General features: G+C 37.4%; 1 protein-coding gene across 1 annotated transcript in view; it reads left to right on the top strand.

Moving 5' to 3' along the window:
- ATP8B1 (ATPase phospholipid transporting 8B1) overlaps positions 1–5,301 on the top strand; it is a 108,273-nt gene extending 102,972 nt beyond the window's left edge. Inside the window, exons 23-26 of the mRNA XM_006913748.3 lie at positions 27–272; positions 592–730; positions 2,455–2,585; positions 3,823–5,301. Coding sequence (XP_006913810.1) covers positions 27–272; positions 592–730; positions 2,455–2,585; positions 3,823–4,047 — 741 coding nt within the window. The 3' untranslated portion in view covers positions 4,048–5,301. The remainder of the gene's footprint in view (positions 1–26; positions 273–591; positions 731–2,454; positions 2,586–3,822) is intronic.
- Positions 5,302–16,505: the final 11,204 nt, after the last annotated feature.

Raw genomic sequence — 16,505 nt, 5'->3', positions numbered from 1 at the left:
ACATTCTAATTGTGTTTTCCCTTAAGGATGTGAGTGACAAACTGAGCCTCCGATTCCCTGGGTTATATATAGTGGGACAAAGAGACTTACTATTCAACTATAAGAGATTCTTCGTAAGCTTGTTGCATGGGGTGTTAACATCGATGATCCTCTTCTTCATACCTCTTGGAGCTTATCTACAAACTGTGGGACAAGATGGAGAGGCACCTTCAGACTACCAATCTTTTGCTGTCACAATTGCTTCTGCTCTCGTAATAACAGTCAATTTCCAGGTATGTGGTTTTAGTCATCTGTTTTCAATTGAAATCTGTTGGTGCCTGTATTTCTGTACATAAGACAGCATGCACATCCACCTGGCTCCCTCTCTCTCTCTGAGCCTCTGACACTATACAAAATATGAATGCTCTTTCTACTCCTTAAAACCAAGCATATTTCCTATTTCTTGCCTGAGCCAAGGATAGTTTCTGATTGTTCAGTACTCAAGCCAAATCATGCCTAAATTGCTAAATTCTGTTTTCAGAATCTTTAGATCCTTTTATTTCTTGCTAACTCCCCAAAGTGAGTGCTCATTTTTCTCTGGTTTCCCAACAGATTGGCCTGGATACTTCCTACTGGACTTTTGTGAATGCTTTTTCAATATTTGGAAGCATTGCTCTTTATTTTGGCATCATGTTTGACTTTCATAGTGCTGGGATACACGTTCTCTTTCCATCTGCATTTCAATTTACAGGTTGGTATCTTCTAAATTCCAAAAATAAATGTACAGAAAAATATTAGAGTCTAACATAACTTCTGGGTAAATAAAAATAAACTGTAAATTAGTGCTAGTGAAATTAATGGCATGGAAACTGAATGGTGATGGTGGTTTTGAGGGGTGGTAACGCGATGGGGGGAAAGCAAATTAAAATAAACTTAAGATATAATTGTACATCTGTTAAGTTCGATCGAAGCTCCCTGCCTCCCTCCCCCACAAAACCTAACATCGGTAGGTTATTGCAAAATTTAGAATACATGTATTGCTGGGAGCACTATCATATAGTTTAGTAGTTCCAAAACACTATCTGGAAGTACACGATGAACTATAAAATTTTGTACATTCTGACCAGTACTTGGGGGAAATACTCTAAGATAAAAACACACTAAATTTTGGAAAGGTTATCTGTACCAAGATTGTACCTCAACATTTCTAATTGTTTTTCAAAAATGAAAATAACCCAAAGACCTAAGAATATCAACTTAGCTAATCAAAGTATGAATCTCATATGATAGAATTCTAGAACTCAAAAGTGGGCTATATCATTGGAAATATATATGTAGAGCAATAAGTAAACTTACAGAAACAAAATAGTTTACAACTGTATAAAATATATGACAAAGTGACAAATGCTAGAATGAATTTGAGCTGGTGTCATAAATATTATTTTAAAAATATCATGCATTGGAATTTATGAACTTCTCATTTTGAATAGAGTAGCTTAGATTCACAATGTTAAAAAAAAAATCCCCATAAACTTGTTTCCCTATAAAAGATTAGCTTTTCTTTTTTACATCCAGTTGTTGGCTTGTAAAAGACAGTTGCTATGGTAACCCTTTTCCACTTGGGATTGAGCTCATTTTTTTATGATTGTGTTTTCTCTTTACTGTTTAAAATTTTTAGTACCCAGTGACTTATTCTCATAGTGAGTGGTTTTTAAACCCATCCTGATTTAGCGGTATAAAAACAACATTTAAAGAAGACTATTATTTTTAGAAACTTACAGTATAAGTACAGAAAATATTGACAAATTTGGCTCTAGTATTAAAATCGAATTGTATATATGATGACCTGATTGTTATAAAACTGAATTATTATTTCCTCTGACATAAAAATCGAGAAGCTGTACTGCAGTGGAAAATGGCCTGGCTCTCATCAGACGGATGTGGGTCTGAAAATTCAGAAGTTGCCATAGCTATTTTCCTTACCAGGGGGCAAATTCCTTCTCCATGACTCAACTTCCTCCCATGGTAAAGAGGAGAATACTCGTTTGTCAGAGCTGATTAAATGGCATGATCTGTATAAAACGCCTAGTACGAGGCCTGTAACACAAATGGCAGTGCCAGTTGTTAATATCTGAAGTTTCAAACGAAAACTATAAATTGCGGAGTGTTTTTTTAAGTTCTTCAAAAATGAAGTATAGATTGCTTAATTTTGCATTTTTAATCAGTTCAGTGTCAACAAGTGCATTTTTTTTGCTTGCTTATGCACATTTGCTTTGTTCCAAAGAACTTACCTTCCAAATTTTGCTTTGCTGATCTGATTTTAAAATATTCATTTCTTGAGCAGTGATGGGATGTTTTGGGAGGACAATCTAGTTGTAAAACTTTACCACAGAGAATCCATTTATGGATTATGGAATAGGAACTAAGCCTTAGGTAGAAAGGACCACTGTGATTCAATCTCCATGTTTCTTACAGGCACAGCTTCGAATGCTCTGAGACAGCCATACATTTGGTTGACCATCATTTTGACGATTGCAGTGTGCTTACTGCCGGTGGTTGCCATCCGTTTCTTGTCAATGACCATCTGGCCATCGGAAAGTGATAAGGTACAGAAAAAATAATCCTGCTCCTAACTCTGAGTGCCCCTCACAGAAATCAAAAAAGCATTTTCCAAAAGCAGCTTTCCTGCAAAATCTAAGTTCTCGGGAAGTCTGGTATGAACATTTTTTATAACTATTCTCTTTAACTCCATCTTGCAAATAAGTCCTTTGGGACTGTCATTTTTGTTTGATTTTTATTACAAAAATTATCGAACACAAAGAGGGAGAATAGTATAGAACCCTCATATATCTGTCCTTTCAATCTAACAATTACACTATTAACATTTTGCCTTGAAAATAGGTTGGTTTTTTTTTTTTTTTTCTTCATTTAAAGAAAAACTGTCACCTCTTATAGCAGGATCCTTTGAGATACAAGTAGCAGAAAGCTGTGGCGCAGAATGGTTCACCACTAATGTATCATGTCAACTCACGTTAATAATTAGCAGACTTCAAGCTCTGTTGATGAGCAACTTAATATCAGAATGGAAGGGGCTTATTTCCTTCTCTCTGCTATCTTCATTATTAGCTTCATCTTGAATGAATTATTGAATGATGGCTCTACAGTGGTTCTAGGCATCGCTTTCTGACATGTCAATGTCCACGGGAAGATAAATGACTGATTATACTATCGTTTTCTCTTAGGAGCCTCTACACCTTTCATGGAAGGGCCCAGCACACTCCCCCTGGTCTCATGAGCCAGAATTAGGTCACATGCCCATTCCTGGCCTAGTACTGAGCAAGGGAAATGAATGAGTCCCACCCCTGGGAGTGGTGACCACATCCCAGGAGGAATGTGGCTGTATGGTGGGGAGAGGAGGGACCTAAATACACTCAGTTTCCATCAGGAAAAAGGAGACAGTAGATGCCAGATAGGCCAGCTGCAGGACCCCCTGGACCTCCCTTTTCCACTGACGAGTGTACGCCGCAGCAACAAAGGAAATTTTCTCCTGAACCTGAACCTGAACCAGTCTGATTTAGGAATGGAAAGAGCGAACTTCTTCAAAGCTGAAGTTCCCCATTTCCTGCCTTCGAGACCTTGGGAGCCTCCCCTAACCTCCCTCTCTCCATTTCCTCACCTATAAAATGGGAACGGTGATGCCCACCGCAAAAAGGTGTGGGAAAGCCTGGCGTCGGTGCCCCATTCACGCGTGCTCCTGTCCACCTCTGCTGCCGTCACAGACCTTCATGTCCACTCCCTCGGCCAGTTCTCTCTAGCTCTGTCCCATCTCTCTCCCTTCTGCAGATTGCAAAGCACCGCAAGCGGTTAAAAGCAGAAGAGCAGTGGAAGCGGCGGCAGAACGTGTTCCGCCGCGGCGTGTCCTCGCGGCGCTCGGCCTACGCGTTCTCCCACCAGCGCGGCTACGCGGACCTCATCTCCTCGGGGCGCAGCATCCGCAAGAAGCGCTCTCCGCTGGACGCGATCATAGCGGACGGGACTGCGGAGTACAGGCGAACCGTGGAGAGCTGATGCACCGGCCTCCGGGCGGCCTGGGGCCAGACAGTCACACGAAGAAAATGTTTATATTTTTTAAATGGAACTCTCAGGACCATTTTTTTAAAAAATTGAATTCGTCACAAGGATGTTGAAGACATAACCTTGGTAACAAACTACTTCGGTTGGACTATTAAGCAACAGCAAAGCCAAGAATACCTTTTTAAAAGTCCTGTTATTCAACTGTTTATGTTTATTATGACTCAAAGGGAACATTTTAACCCAGTCTCAACCTGGGACAACAGAATTGGAAAACGTCTTATATTTCAATTGAAATGGTAGTGCATTGTAAAATTACAATCAGATTTTCCAGTCTGGGATCTTCAGCGAGAACTTCCCAGAGGCTCCTTGGTTTCTAACAGGCCATCTTCTAACAAAAATCTTTGATTTATAATGGTAAGGACAAAAAATTCATCAATGCCCATCACCTGGAAACTAAGAGGTCTGATAAATTTTCCAGAGCTGACAATGGGCTGCATGGTTTCACGCTCATATTGGTTTAATAATTCAATCAAGGAATATTACTTCAAATTTCATAAATATAAGGTTTCAGTCTTTTCGTTTACTACGAGGTTAAAAGAGCACACTACATATGTTTATTCTATCGAGGTAAAACAGCACACTACACATGTTTATTCTTACTATCGAGGTAAAATAGCACACTACATAGGTTTATTCTTACTATCAAATATTCTTTTAGACACTTCATGTAGTATCGGGTGAGTTTATTACCTACTTTCATAAAAAAATGCACTTAAAAAAAGTTTAAAAAAACTGAGAATATCAGTGATAAATTGCAGAATATTTTGCAAAGCTTTCTTTTGAAAAGCAAACCTTGTGCCTGCCTGTATGTAAAGTATTTTCAAGGGACTTGAACTGAGATCTCACTCTTTTTCACTTGTGTTACGTCTTGAGAGAAAGGCTGTTGTTGGCAGCCACATTTCTAAGACTGAGGCCAGAGTTATTTTTCCAGAGGCTTTTCTCGTTCTACATCTTTCACATAATTTCTGTACTTTAGTGACGATATAGAAGTGTTTTCAATAATTCTGTTCTTTACCATTGGGCTGCAAATGTTCACAATAATTTGTCCCACCGAATTCCTACTAGGAAATCTCAGAATGTATATAGTTCATTTTCTAGGTATAATAAAAGAATGTATGGCTCTTTATGGAAGCAAATTTCTGAAAGTTTACAACTTTGTCTTGTAAATAAAAAAAAATTGTACGTTTTTGTGTTTGTGTGTGTGTGTGGGTAAAGAAAAGTTAGCTTGTGTAATTCTGTCAGATTCAGATTTCTCTCCGTTTTGCGAATTGTGGGAAAGGTCGACAATGCAAATGTGTCAAAGACATTGCTGGGTGCAATATTAACAATTTTAAAATGCAAATTGCTTTGGATAAATTATTTCTACATTCTGTAAATCTGAGATTTGATGTATATTTTTGTTTAAAAAATAAATGCTTTAGTAAAATCTTTGGAAAGTATAATCTTTTAAAATATCCTCTAAGTTAGGTCGTTCATTTTAGAGTTGTATATATGATGTGAGAACCTAGGCCGGCAAGGTCTCTAAAGGAACTTAGCAGTCCTCTAATGGGGAGAAATAAAGTTAGGGGCAAGGTACCATGTGTCAGGGGAGAAATGACTGAGAACAGGTGATCAGACTTTAAAGGCAGATGGCATAGATTTATAGTTGGTATTACTGTGTCCAGGGAGGGTGCATCTTAGGGTACTTAGATAAGGCACAATGTTTTCAAATGATATCAACCTTTTTGGAGCTAGAATAAGAGCAAAGGTAACCCCTGACAAAGCCGGGGCTAGGAAGTGAGCAGGTAAGCCCAGAAATACATGGCACAGAGTTGGCAGTAAAATGAGCAAAGGGGAATTAGGTCATGGAAGGGCCAGAGAGCAGGTAAGGAGGACACAGGAAGCCTGAGGCTTCACACTGGGGAGGGGAGAGTTGAGTCTGCTGATCTGGCTGTCTACATAGGGGCAACCCTTTCAAAATGGGGTGTGCGGAGACAGGACAGATGAGCTTCTGCAATAGAAGTGATATGAGAAAAAGTCTGAGCAGACCTGGGAGATGCTCTATAGAAAAAAAAAAATTAAAGGCCTTTTTTTTTTCCTGGGATATACTAATGTATGTAAATTGTTTGAGAAATAAATGTTTTTAACCAAAGCGCACCACCTAAAGGTTCTTACAGACATTCAGTACCAGAAACTACCCAGTAATGTTATCCGAGAGAGATAAAACAGTTCCTAAGAGATTCCAATGTGATAGCAAAATGTACCCTAATGGAATCCAAGTGCATTTTAACAGTTGGTGGCTTTATATGATGTGAATGAAACTAAAAAATCCTGTCAGAATCTTAGAAAGTTATGGCTGCAATAAAACATATGGTGCATTTATGAATACAAAGAGTCCTGCCAAAAAAAAAAGAGCAAAACAAAGCATACCTAGGGAGAAGTGGAGGCTGGGACCCTTAGACATAAACATGGTGAAAATGACTTTCTTCACTTGAATAGACATTTCTCCAAAGATCTATAAACGGCCAATTAGCACATGAAAATAGTCTCAGCTGCACTAGTCATTAGGGAAATGCAGATCAACCAAAATTTGACACCACTTCCCACCCACTAGGATGACTATTAAAAAAAAAAGTAACAAGTGTTGCCTAGGATATGAAGAAGTTGGAATCCTCAAACATTGCTGCTGGGGATGTAAACTGGTATAACTACTGTGCAAAACCGTTTGGCAGTTCCTCAATAAGTCAAACAATTATTATATGACAACAAAATTCATATATATACACGAATTCTTATTTGTATATATCTCCAAATTGAAAACATGTACTCAAATACGCATACACAAATGTTCATAGCAGCCCTATTAACAATAGCCAAATGGAGGAAACAATCCAAATGTCCATCAATAAATGATAAAATATGTATACCTGTAATGTATATTATTTAGCCGTAAAAAGGAAGCCAGTTCAAAATAATTTAGGAGGACCCTGAACTCACCTCCTCCCATGGTCACACCAAATCTACAGCTACAAACGTTAAGATTTCCTCTGAAAATACCCAAAAACTAGCTGAGTGATTCCTACACATTAAGTGCACAAGAAAAAACCTCACATTAAAGTAGGTGGGTAAGGCTGAGACACAATCTTGCTGTAAACCCCACCCCTGGCACTGTGACCCACAATGAAGAGAACTCAAAACCCAGAGAGTCTCCCTGAGGAACAAAGGGTTTGAACCCCAGTAGTCCTACCCAACTGTTCTTAGCCAGCACCACCTCCTGGCCCCTGATCTCAAAGCTTGGGCAGTAGCCTTGCACAAAAGTAGCCCTTGAGAGCAAGCCCCACCCTGTGCAAGAATGCTACCAGCAGACAAGGCCAGAAACCCAAATGAGCCGACTGGTAAAGAACCGTCTCTGCCAAAGTGAACCTGTGGAGTCTAGAAGAAGAAACTGTTCAAATGCACCAATGTAGGGAATAAAAGACCATGAAATATAAGGTAAACCTGACACCATAAAAGAAAACATATACCAATGTAGGGAATAAAAGACCATGAAATATAAGGTAAACCTGACACCATAAAAGAAAACTAATAAAGCTCCAATAACTGATCCTAAAAAAATGAAGATCTATGAGCTGTTGAACAAAAAATTCAAAATAGTCCTCTTAAAGAGGTTAGTGAACTACAAGCACACACAAACAACTAAAAATTAGGAAAACAGTTCATGAACAGTTCATGAAACCCTCAAAAAAAATTCTAGAGTTGAAAAATACAATGACTGAAGAATTCAAGAGAAAGTTCCAAAAGTAGATTCGACCATGCAGAAGAAAGAATCAATGATCTAGAAATCAGAACATATGAAATTATCCAATCAGAGGAGCAAAAGAGAAAAAGAATGAAAATAAGTGAAGAAAGCCTACAGAACTTATGGGAGACAACTGAAATAAACTATCTGCATTATGGGAATCCAGGAGAAGAGAGAGAATACATTTAAGGTAATAATGGCTGAAAACTTCCCAAAAAAGGGAGAGAAATGGACATCCAGAGCCGTGAGGCCCAAAGAACTCCAAGTAGGTCCTTTGAACCTGAATAGGACTAAACAGAGACACATTATAATTAAATTGCCCAAAGACATAGAATTCTGAAAGCAGATAGAGAAAAAAGAGAAGTTATATACAAGGGAACCCCCATAAGACTATGAGTGGATTTCTCAATAGAAACTTTTCAAGCCAGGAGAGAATGGGATGATATATTCAAAATATGGAAAGGAAAAAAAACGGTCAACTAAGAATTCTACACATGGCAAAGCTGTCCATAAGTGAAGGAGACAAAGACATTCCCAAAGCAAACAAACGCTGAGGGAGTTCATCACCTCTAGATCTCTTACAAGAAATGCTAAGAGTCCTTCGAGTAGAAGTAAAAGGATGTTAATTAACATAATAAAAACATAAGAAGTTTAGTGTAAAACTCACTGGTAATGGTTACTATATAGTCAAAGTTAGTTCTGTAATATAATGGTATATAATTTACCTAAAACTCTAGTTTAAAAGTCAAAAAATAAATGTAGTAAAAATAACCATAGCTACAATAATCTGTTATTGGTTACACAATATAAAAATATATAAACTGTAACATCAATAACCTAAATCGTGAGGGGGAGAAGTAAAAGTGTAAAGTCTAGGAATGCTATTGAAGTTATCATCTTTAAAAAGGGTTATAATTTTAAGATACTCTATGTAAGCCTCCAGGTAGCCATAGGGGAAACCCCTACAGTAATTACACCAAAGAACATGATAAAGAAGTCAAAGCACACTGGTACCAAAACATATCAAAACACAAAGACAGCAAGATAAGAAACGAGGAAAAATAGAACTACGAAACAGCTAGAAAACAATAAAATGGCAATAGCAAATCCTTACCTATGAACAATTACCTTAAACATAAATGGTTTAAATTTTCCAATCAAAAGACACAGCTTGGCTGAACGGATTAAAAAAATTATAAGACTCAACAATATGCCACCTACAAGAGACTCACTTTAGTCTTAAGGATAACACATAGAAAGAGTAAAGAAATAAGAAAGGTATTTCAAGAAAATGGTAATCAAAAAAAAAAAAAAAAGCAGGATGGCTAAACTTATATCCAACAAAATAGACTTAAAAAAAAAAAAAACATTTTAAGGAACATCCAAACCTATAAAGAATTTTTATAAGAATTTATTCGGGCCAAACCGACAACATATGCTGGGGAGCAAGATCTCAAATGCTCTACAGAATAAGTTTTATAATTTCTTTTACGTATTTGAAATTAAGGAAGACTACACGAGGGTGGGAGAAAGCAAAGCGAAAACTGTATTACAAGATTATGTGCTTTCTTTAAGGGGTATTACTTCCAGCATTGCAAAGGTGTGTTAACCTAATATGCAGAAACAAAGGACAAGGCTGGCTTAAAAACCTTTCACTAAAGAAGTTAGAGGCCTGGTATGTGACTACCTACCATGACCTGCCCATTTAGGAATTTATGATTTATTACAGCACCTTTTTTCATTCACAATTCCCTCTCTGGTCATAAATCAATCCAAAGAATGCATTTTTGACCAACCTTTTGGTCAGATAGTGTGGTCTCACAGCAAGCACTAGGTAGGTTCATTCCTAGGAAGTCTCAGTATTGACGGAGTCTTGTTGAACTGGTTGACCACTGGGGATAGGGCAATACCCTAATCATGGGATGTGAGTAGAGGCCAAAACTGCCCAAAATGGGAAGGGCAGGTAAATGGAAAGCAGTCAGGTGTTACAGCCTTCATTGTGAAAAAACACTCTGGATCATTTCTACCCTGTAAACCACCACATTCCTAGGAAGTCTCAGTATTGACGGAGTCTTGTTGAACTGGTTGACCACTGGGGATAGGGCAATACCCTAATCATGGGATGTGAGTAGAGGCCAAAACTGCCCAAAATGGGAAGGGCAGGTAAATGGAAAGCAGTCAGGTGTTACAGCCTTCATTGTGAAAAAACGCTCTGGATCATTTCTACCCTGCAAACCATCGTGATCTGAGTTTTGCTTTCTTTCTCATGTTTCTGTACTTGATATCTCATATAACATTTATACAAGCCACAAAAAGGATATTAAAATTATCTTATACATCTCTTTTAGCTTGGTAATGTTGTAAGATGTCTCCTTTCAATAATGTCAACTCATAAGTTCCTTTGTCTCATTTAAGATTAGCTTAAATGTACTGTGATGCATGAAGCAATATAGAAACTGAAAAGTGAGGAATGCCAGGGAGCTGGGAAAAGAACTATCGTGGGTTTCCTGTATCCTTGATTATTGGATTAATTTACGACCATTGTTTACCCGTATAATATACTCTAGGTTTTCACCACTTATTTTACATTGCTTCCCCCACAATTCCAAATCTTTTAAGTTGTTCCAACGGCCCTTATAAAACAGTGAAAAGTTGTTCCCACACATATTGAGAGTTTAACCCTAAAAACCTCAATTTCTAATGAAAACTAAGAAGTAAATAATTACCGTTCTTGAGTTTGACAGATTAATGAAAACATTTTATAACCTCTAGAAACATATTTCGTACACATCAAACTCGATAATTATCATGGACATATTTTTGTAAAACCCAGGCAAAATAAAGACATGTCTGTTTTACTTAGCGCTAGCTTTTATTTACTAAGGATGAATCTTAAATCACATGAATTTGAAAAGCTTTTGAGTTATTTTCTATATTTCTGAAAATTTTGGAAAACCTAATTCTTATAAGCATTTGCCTTTGAATTAATTTTAACAATACCATCCAGAGGTAGAAATTTCTCCCACATTTACAACATATATATAGACATACACAGACAGAAACAGAGACCTTTTAGTCATTAGAAAAATTATTTATAAAAGAACAGCTGGATCTAAATTTTGCCATGGAGGCAGTTAAAATTTACATTGATCCTTGACAAGTCAAGTTTCAAATGACCTCCCCACTTTTAAAATAAGGACAACCATTTTTAATACCTCAAAAAACTGGGCTGATACCTAAACTACATCATAGGTTAACCCATTTTTCTAAATCTTCTTTTGAAGCTTCAAGAGACCAATTAAATGATTTTCATTCATTCTGCCTAATTTGACAGCCAGCTTCTTCTAACTGCACACACAAAAGTTAATTTAGAAGTAGCAGAGGATCCTCATCTCAGCCATTTTAGTATTAATGGAGGCTGCCTGTCCTGAGGCTTGTCAGCCTCGAAGGCACGATTTTCCATTAAGTTAGCTTTTCTTTTGAAATCTTTAGATTCTGAACAAACTTCTAGGAATAACCAGCCTTTACATGAACACATCTAGAGGAGCCAAATGTAGTAAACATCCCTATAGAACTGCTTTACACCCTAGAGAAAATTTTCCTCAGGCAACCCCACAAGCAAGGGCCAGCAAGAGCTTATAGGACACCACCAGAACCATGACGCTTGACAAAGCATGGGCCCCTCTCTCAGGGTGAATCCATTCCAGCGTGCCCTGCCCTTCTCCCCTGGGCTCCTACCAGCTTCTCCAGGATTGGGTGAGTTACCACACTGGGTACTGCACAGCACCAGTCTCCACCACTTTGGATGTGGGGATCTGAAACAACTGTCATCACCCCGTTGGCCATTTGGGTTGGAGAAGCAAGTGTCCTTTCTCTTTCAGAGCTAAAGAGAGCTTAGTCTCTCATTTAACCAGCAGAGACTTTGTTCAGACTCTCAGTAAGCAATCCAATTAAAAAGCCAAAATGAAAAGCAGCAACTCATTTTTTTTTCCTTTCCTTGAGTTATCTCGACCCTTAACCATCTCGAAGATTTTCTGGGAACAGTTCAAATAAAGTCAAGAACTGCTACTTATAGCAAGGAAACCTAGAATTCCGAGAGGAGACTCACCCAAGTTCACACAATGCAAAGCGGGGAGCAGTCTGCAGCACAATGGGCCCCTGTGGGTACTGAGCACTGGGTCCAGGTCTGCAGGGTGGTCCAGGGTGGGCTTCTTCAGAAGCCTGCTGTGCCACACCACATAACTGTAATAAATGACAGATGATGTTATTATGTAATGATAAAGAGTCAATCCATCACGAAGATATGACAACTGTAAATATATAAGCTGCAAATATCGAAGCACTTAAATATATAAAGCCAAAACAGGGCTACGAGGAGAAATAAACAGCAATACAATAATAGCTGGGGACTTCAACGCCCCACTCTCAACAATGGATAAAGCATCCACACATAGAATCGATAAAGGAAGAGCAGATTTGAACAAAAATATAAGCCAAATGGACCTACAGACATATACAGAACATTCCATCCAACAGCAGAGTACACTTTTTTCCCAAACACACATGGAACATTTTCTAGGATAGATAGTATGTTAGGCCAAAAAACAAGGCTTAGTAAATTCACGAAGACTGAAATCACACCCTGTATCTTCTCTGACCACAGTGGTGTAAAACTAGAAACCATTAATGGGAGGAAACCTGGAAAATTAATGAATATTTGGAAATTAAACAACACTCTCAACAACCAATTGATCAAAAAAGAAATTAAAAGGAGAATATCCTGAGACAAATAAAAATGAAAACATACCAAAATTTATGGGATGCAGCAAAAGCAGTTCTAAGAGAGAAGTTCACAGCAATAAATGCCTAAATTAATTAACAAGAAAGTTCTCAAACAAACAACTCTAAGCCTTAAGGATCTAGAAAAAGGAACATACCAAGCTCAAAGTTAACAAAAGCAAAGAAATAATAAAGATTAGAAGACAAATACATGAAATAGAGAACAGGAAAAAAATAGAAAAAATTAACAAAACAAAGAGTCAATTCTTTAAAAAGATAAGTAAAATCAACAAACTTATAGACAGACTGTGGAAGAAAAAGGGGTTCTATGGAAAGTAACTTCACAGGGTAAACTTGTGACCACATATGAACTTCACTTCTTCAGCATGCATTCTGCTTTAATCCAAGCGAGCTTTGTTTAGCATGATAGAACTATGACTCACATACATTCTTTCTACCAGATTCTCCTGCTGTATATATACTGTATGTCCACTTCTTTTCATCATTAAGACATTGGGTTCTGGTCAGTGTCAAACTCACTTAAGAATAAAGCAAGCTTCAAGTTTATCAACCATGACCACGACACAATAACCAAACCTCGAACTAGAATAAGGTTTGAGTCAAAGATAACACCTTGGCCTCAGTTATGTTTCAGCTCCAGACACATGCAAGTACAACAGCACCATGAACCACATCCCCTGGAAACCAGACCGAATAATGCCATGAGTGACATAAGGACCTGATACCGTGATCAACTGTCCCCTGCCTTAGCCCCGACCAGTCAGTAGGGCCCAACCCCAACTCCCATAAAAACCATGACTAACAATTTTTCACTTATATAACCTAGCCACTAAAGGCCGTCAGGGAGCCAGGTTTTGGAGAGCACTACCTCACCTGCGTCTCTTGGCTTGGTATCAATTCCTTAAATAAATCTTTACTTTCTTTGCAGCAATCTCTTGTTCATTTCTTGTTTGGCTTGGATGCACATAGGCAAGTGGACCCACTGAGTTTGTGGTAACAATCTGATCATAAATTCTTAACTGGGCAGATCATGGAGGATAGTCAATTCTCTGGACTATAACTTCTTTAGTAAAAGGTTTATCTTTGCCTTAAGTAAGCCCAGTCCATTGCTTCTGTGTATCTAGATTAGATTAACACGCCTTTGAAATGCCCAGAGTAATACTCCTTGAAGGTGTAACTACCTTTAAGAAAGCACGTATTTTTTTTTTTTTTAACGCCTACTGCACCCGGTCTTCCTAGGTGGTCTCCCATCCAAGTACTAACCAGGCCCGACCCTGCTTAGTTTTCAAGATCAGGCAAGATCGGGCATGTCAGGGTGGCATGACCTAGACAAGAAAGTACATAATCTTGTAATTCAATCCCTGCTTTGCTTTCTCCCATCCTTATGTAATCTTCCTTATGGTCCCTTCTTAATTGCACATGTATAAAAGAAACCACAAAATTGTTATTCTCCAAAGCATCTGAGATCTTACTCCCCAGCACGTGTTGTCAGTTTTGGCTCAAATAAACTCTAATAAAAACTCTTTACAGGTTTAGACGTTTCTTACATCGACAAGACTAACCAAGGAAAAAAGACAAGACCCAAATCAACAAATTATAAATGAAAAAAGAGACATTACAACTGATATCCACAGAAATACAATGTGTATTATATGAATTATATGGGCTACTATAAATGACTATATGACAAAAAAAACTGGACAGCCTAGAATGTTAAAATTCTTAGAAACATAACCTATCCAGACTGAATCAAGAAGAAATAGAAACTCTAAACAGATCTGTTACTAGTAAAGAAACTGAATGAGTAATCAAGAATTTCCCAAGAATAAGTGCCACAGACCAGATGACTTCACTGGTGAACTTTAATAAACATTTAAAGAAGAATTAATGCCAATCCTTCTAAGACTTCTAAGACTCTTCCAAAAAATTTAAGAGGAAGGAACACTCCCAAACTCATTTTACAAGGCCAGCATTACTTGCCTAGAAAAGCCAGAAAAGGATACTACAAGAAAACGACAGTTCTATATCACTAATGAATATAGATGTAAAAATGCTCAATAAAATACTAGCAAACCAAATTCAGCAGCACATTAAAAAGAGCACTCACCACAATAAAGTGGGATTTGTCCTTGGAATCAAGAATGATTCAACATACACAAACCAATCATTGTGACACATCACATTAACAGAATGAAAGAAAAAATCATATGATTATCTCAATAAATGCAGAAAAAGCATTTGACAAATTTTAACACCCATCTGTGACTAAAAAAAATTATTACGAATTAGGTATAGAAGAAATATATGTCAACATAATAAAGGCCACATGTGACAGGCCCACAGATAACATCATACTCAATGGTGAGAGGTACAAGACAAGGGTGTCTACTCTCACCACTCCTACTCAACACAGTACTGGAAGTCCTAACCAGAGCAATTAGGCAAGACAAGTAAAAGGTACTAAAATTGGAAAGGAAGTAAAATTGTCTCTGTTTGGAGATGACATGATTTGATATACATTAAATCATAAAGATTCCACCAAAAACAGATCTAATCAATGAAATCAGTAAAGTGGCAGGATACCAAATTGACATACAAAAATCAGTAGCATTCCTACACATTAACAACAAATTATCTGAAAACAAAGAAAATGATCCCATTTACAATAGCATCAAAACAATAAAATACTTAGAAATAAATTTAACCAGGGACATGAAAGATTTATATTCTGAAAGCCACAAAACAGTGATGAAAGAAATAAAAGACCAAAGTCAATGTGAAAGTATACTGCGTTCATGGATCAGAAGCATACATACTGTTAAAATGTCAGCACTACCAAAAACCATTGATAGATTCAAGGCAATCCCTACAAGATTCCAATAGCATATTTTTACAAAAGTAGAAAAAAACGATCCTAAAATTTATATGGAGCAACAAAAGATCCTGAATAGCCAAAGCAACACTGGGAAAGGACAAAGCAGGAGGCATCACTCGCCTTGATTTCAAGCTATCTTATAAAGCTACAGTAATCAAAACAGTATGGCACAGCATAAAAAGACACACAGACCAAAGAGCATTGAGAGTCCAGAAATAAACCCAAGCATATACAGTCAACTAATATTCGACAAAGGAGCCAAGAATACACTCAATAGAGAAAAGACAGTTTCTTCAATAAATGAAATTAGATATTCACATGTAAAAGAATGAAACTAGACCCCTTTCACCATTCACAAAAATTAACTAGAAACAGATTAAAGACTCAACATGAAACTTCTAGAAAAAAACATAGGAAAAAAACTCCTTGACATGGACCTTGGTAATGATTTTTATGGAAATCAAATCCAAAGCACAAGCAACAAAATAAAACTAAACAATTTAGGACTGCATTAAACTAAAAAGCTTCTGCACAGCAAAAGAAACCATCAACATGGGCTCACTTCAGCAGCACATATTCTAGAAAACCATCAACAAAACAAAAGGAAGACCTTCAGGATGGAAAAAAATATTTGCAAACCATGTATCTGGTAAGGGGTTAATATCCAAAATATATAAAGAACTCATATAACTCAACAGCAAAAAATCAAATAATCAAAGGACCTGAACAGACATTTTTCCAAAGAAGACATATAAATGGCCAGCAGTTATATGAAAAGATGCTCGATATCACTAGTCATTAGAGAAATACAAATTAATACTACAATGAGGTATCACCTCATACCTTTAAGAATGGCCATCATCAAAAGGACAAGAAATAACAAATATTGGAGTTGATGTGGAGAAAAGGGAACCCTTGTACACTGCTAGTGAAACTGTA

Source organism: Pteropus alecto, unplaced genomic scaffold, assembly GCF_000325575.1.
Source record: "Pteropus alecto unplaced genomic scaffold, ASM32557v1 scaffold14, whole genome shotgun sequence".
In the NCBI taxonomy this organism is placed as follows: Eukaryota; Metazoa; Chordata; class Mammalia; order Chiroptera; family Pteropodidae; genus Pteropus; species Pteropus alecto.
The sequence above is the reverse complement of the archived record's forward strand: the minus strand, read 5'-3'. Positions and strand labels throughout refer to the sequence as shown.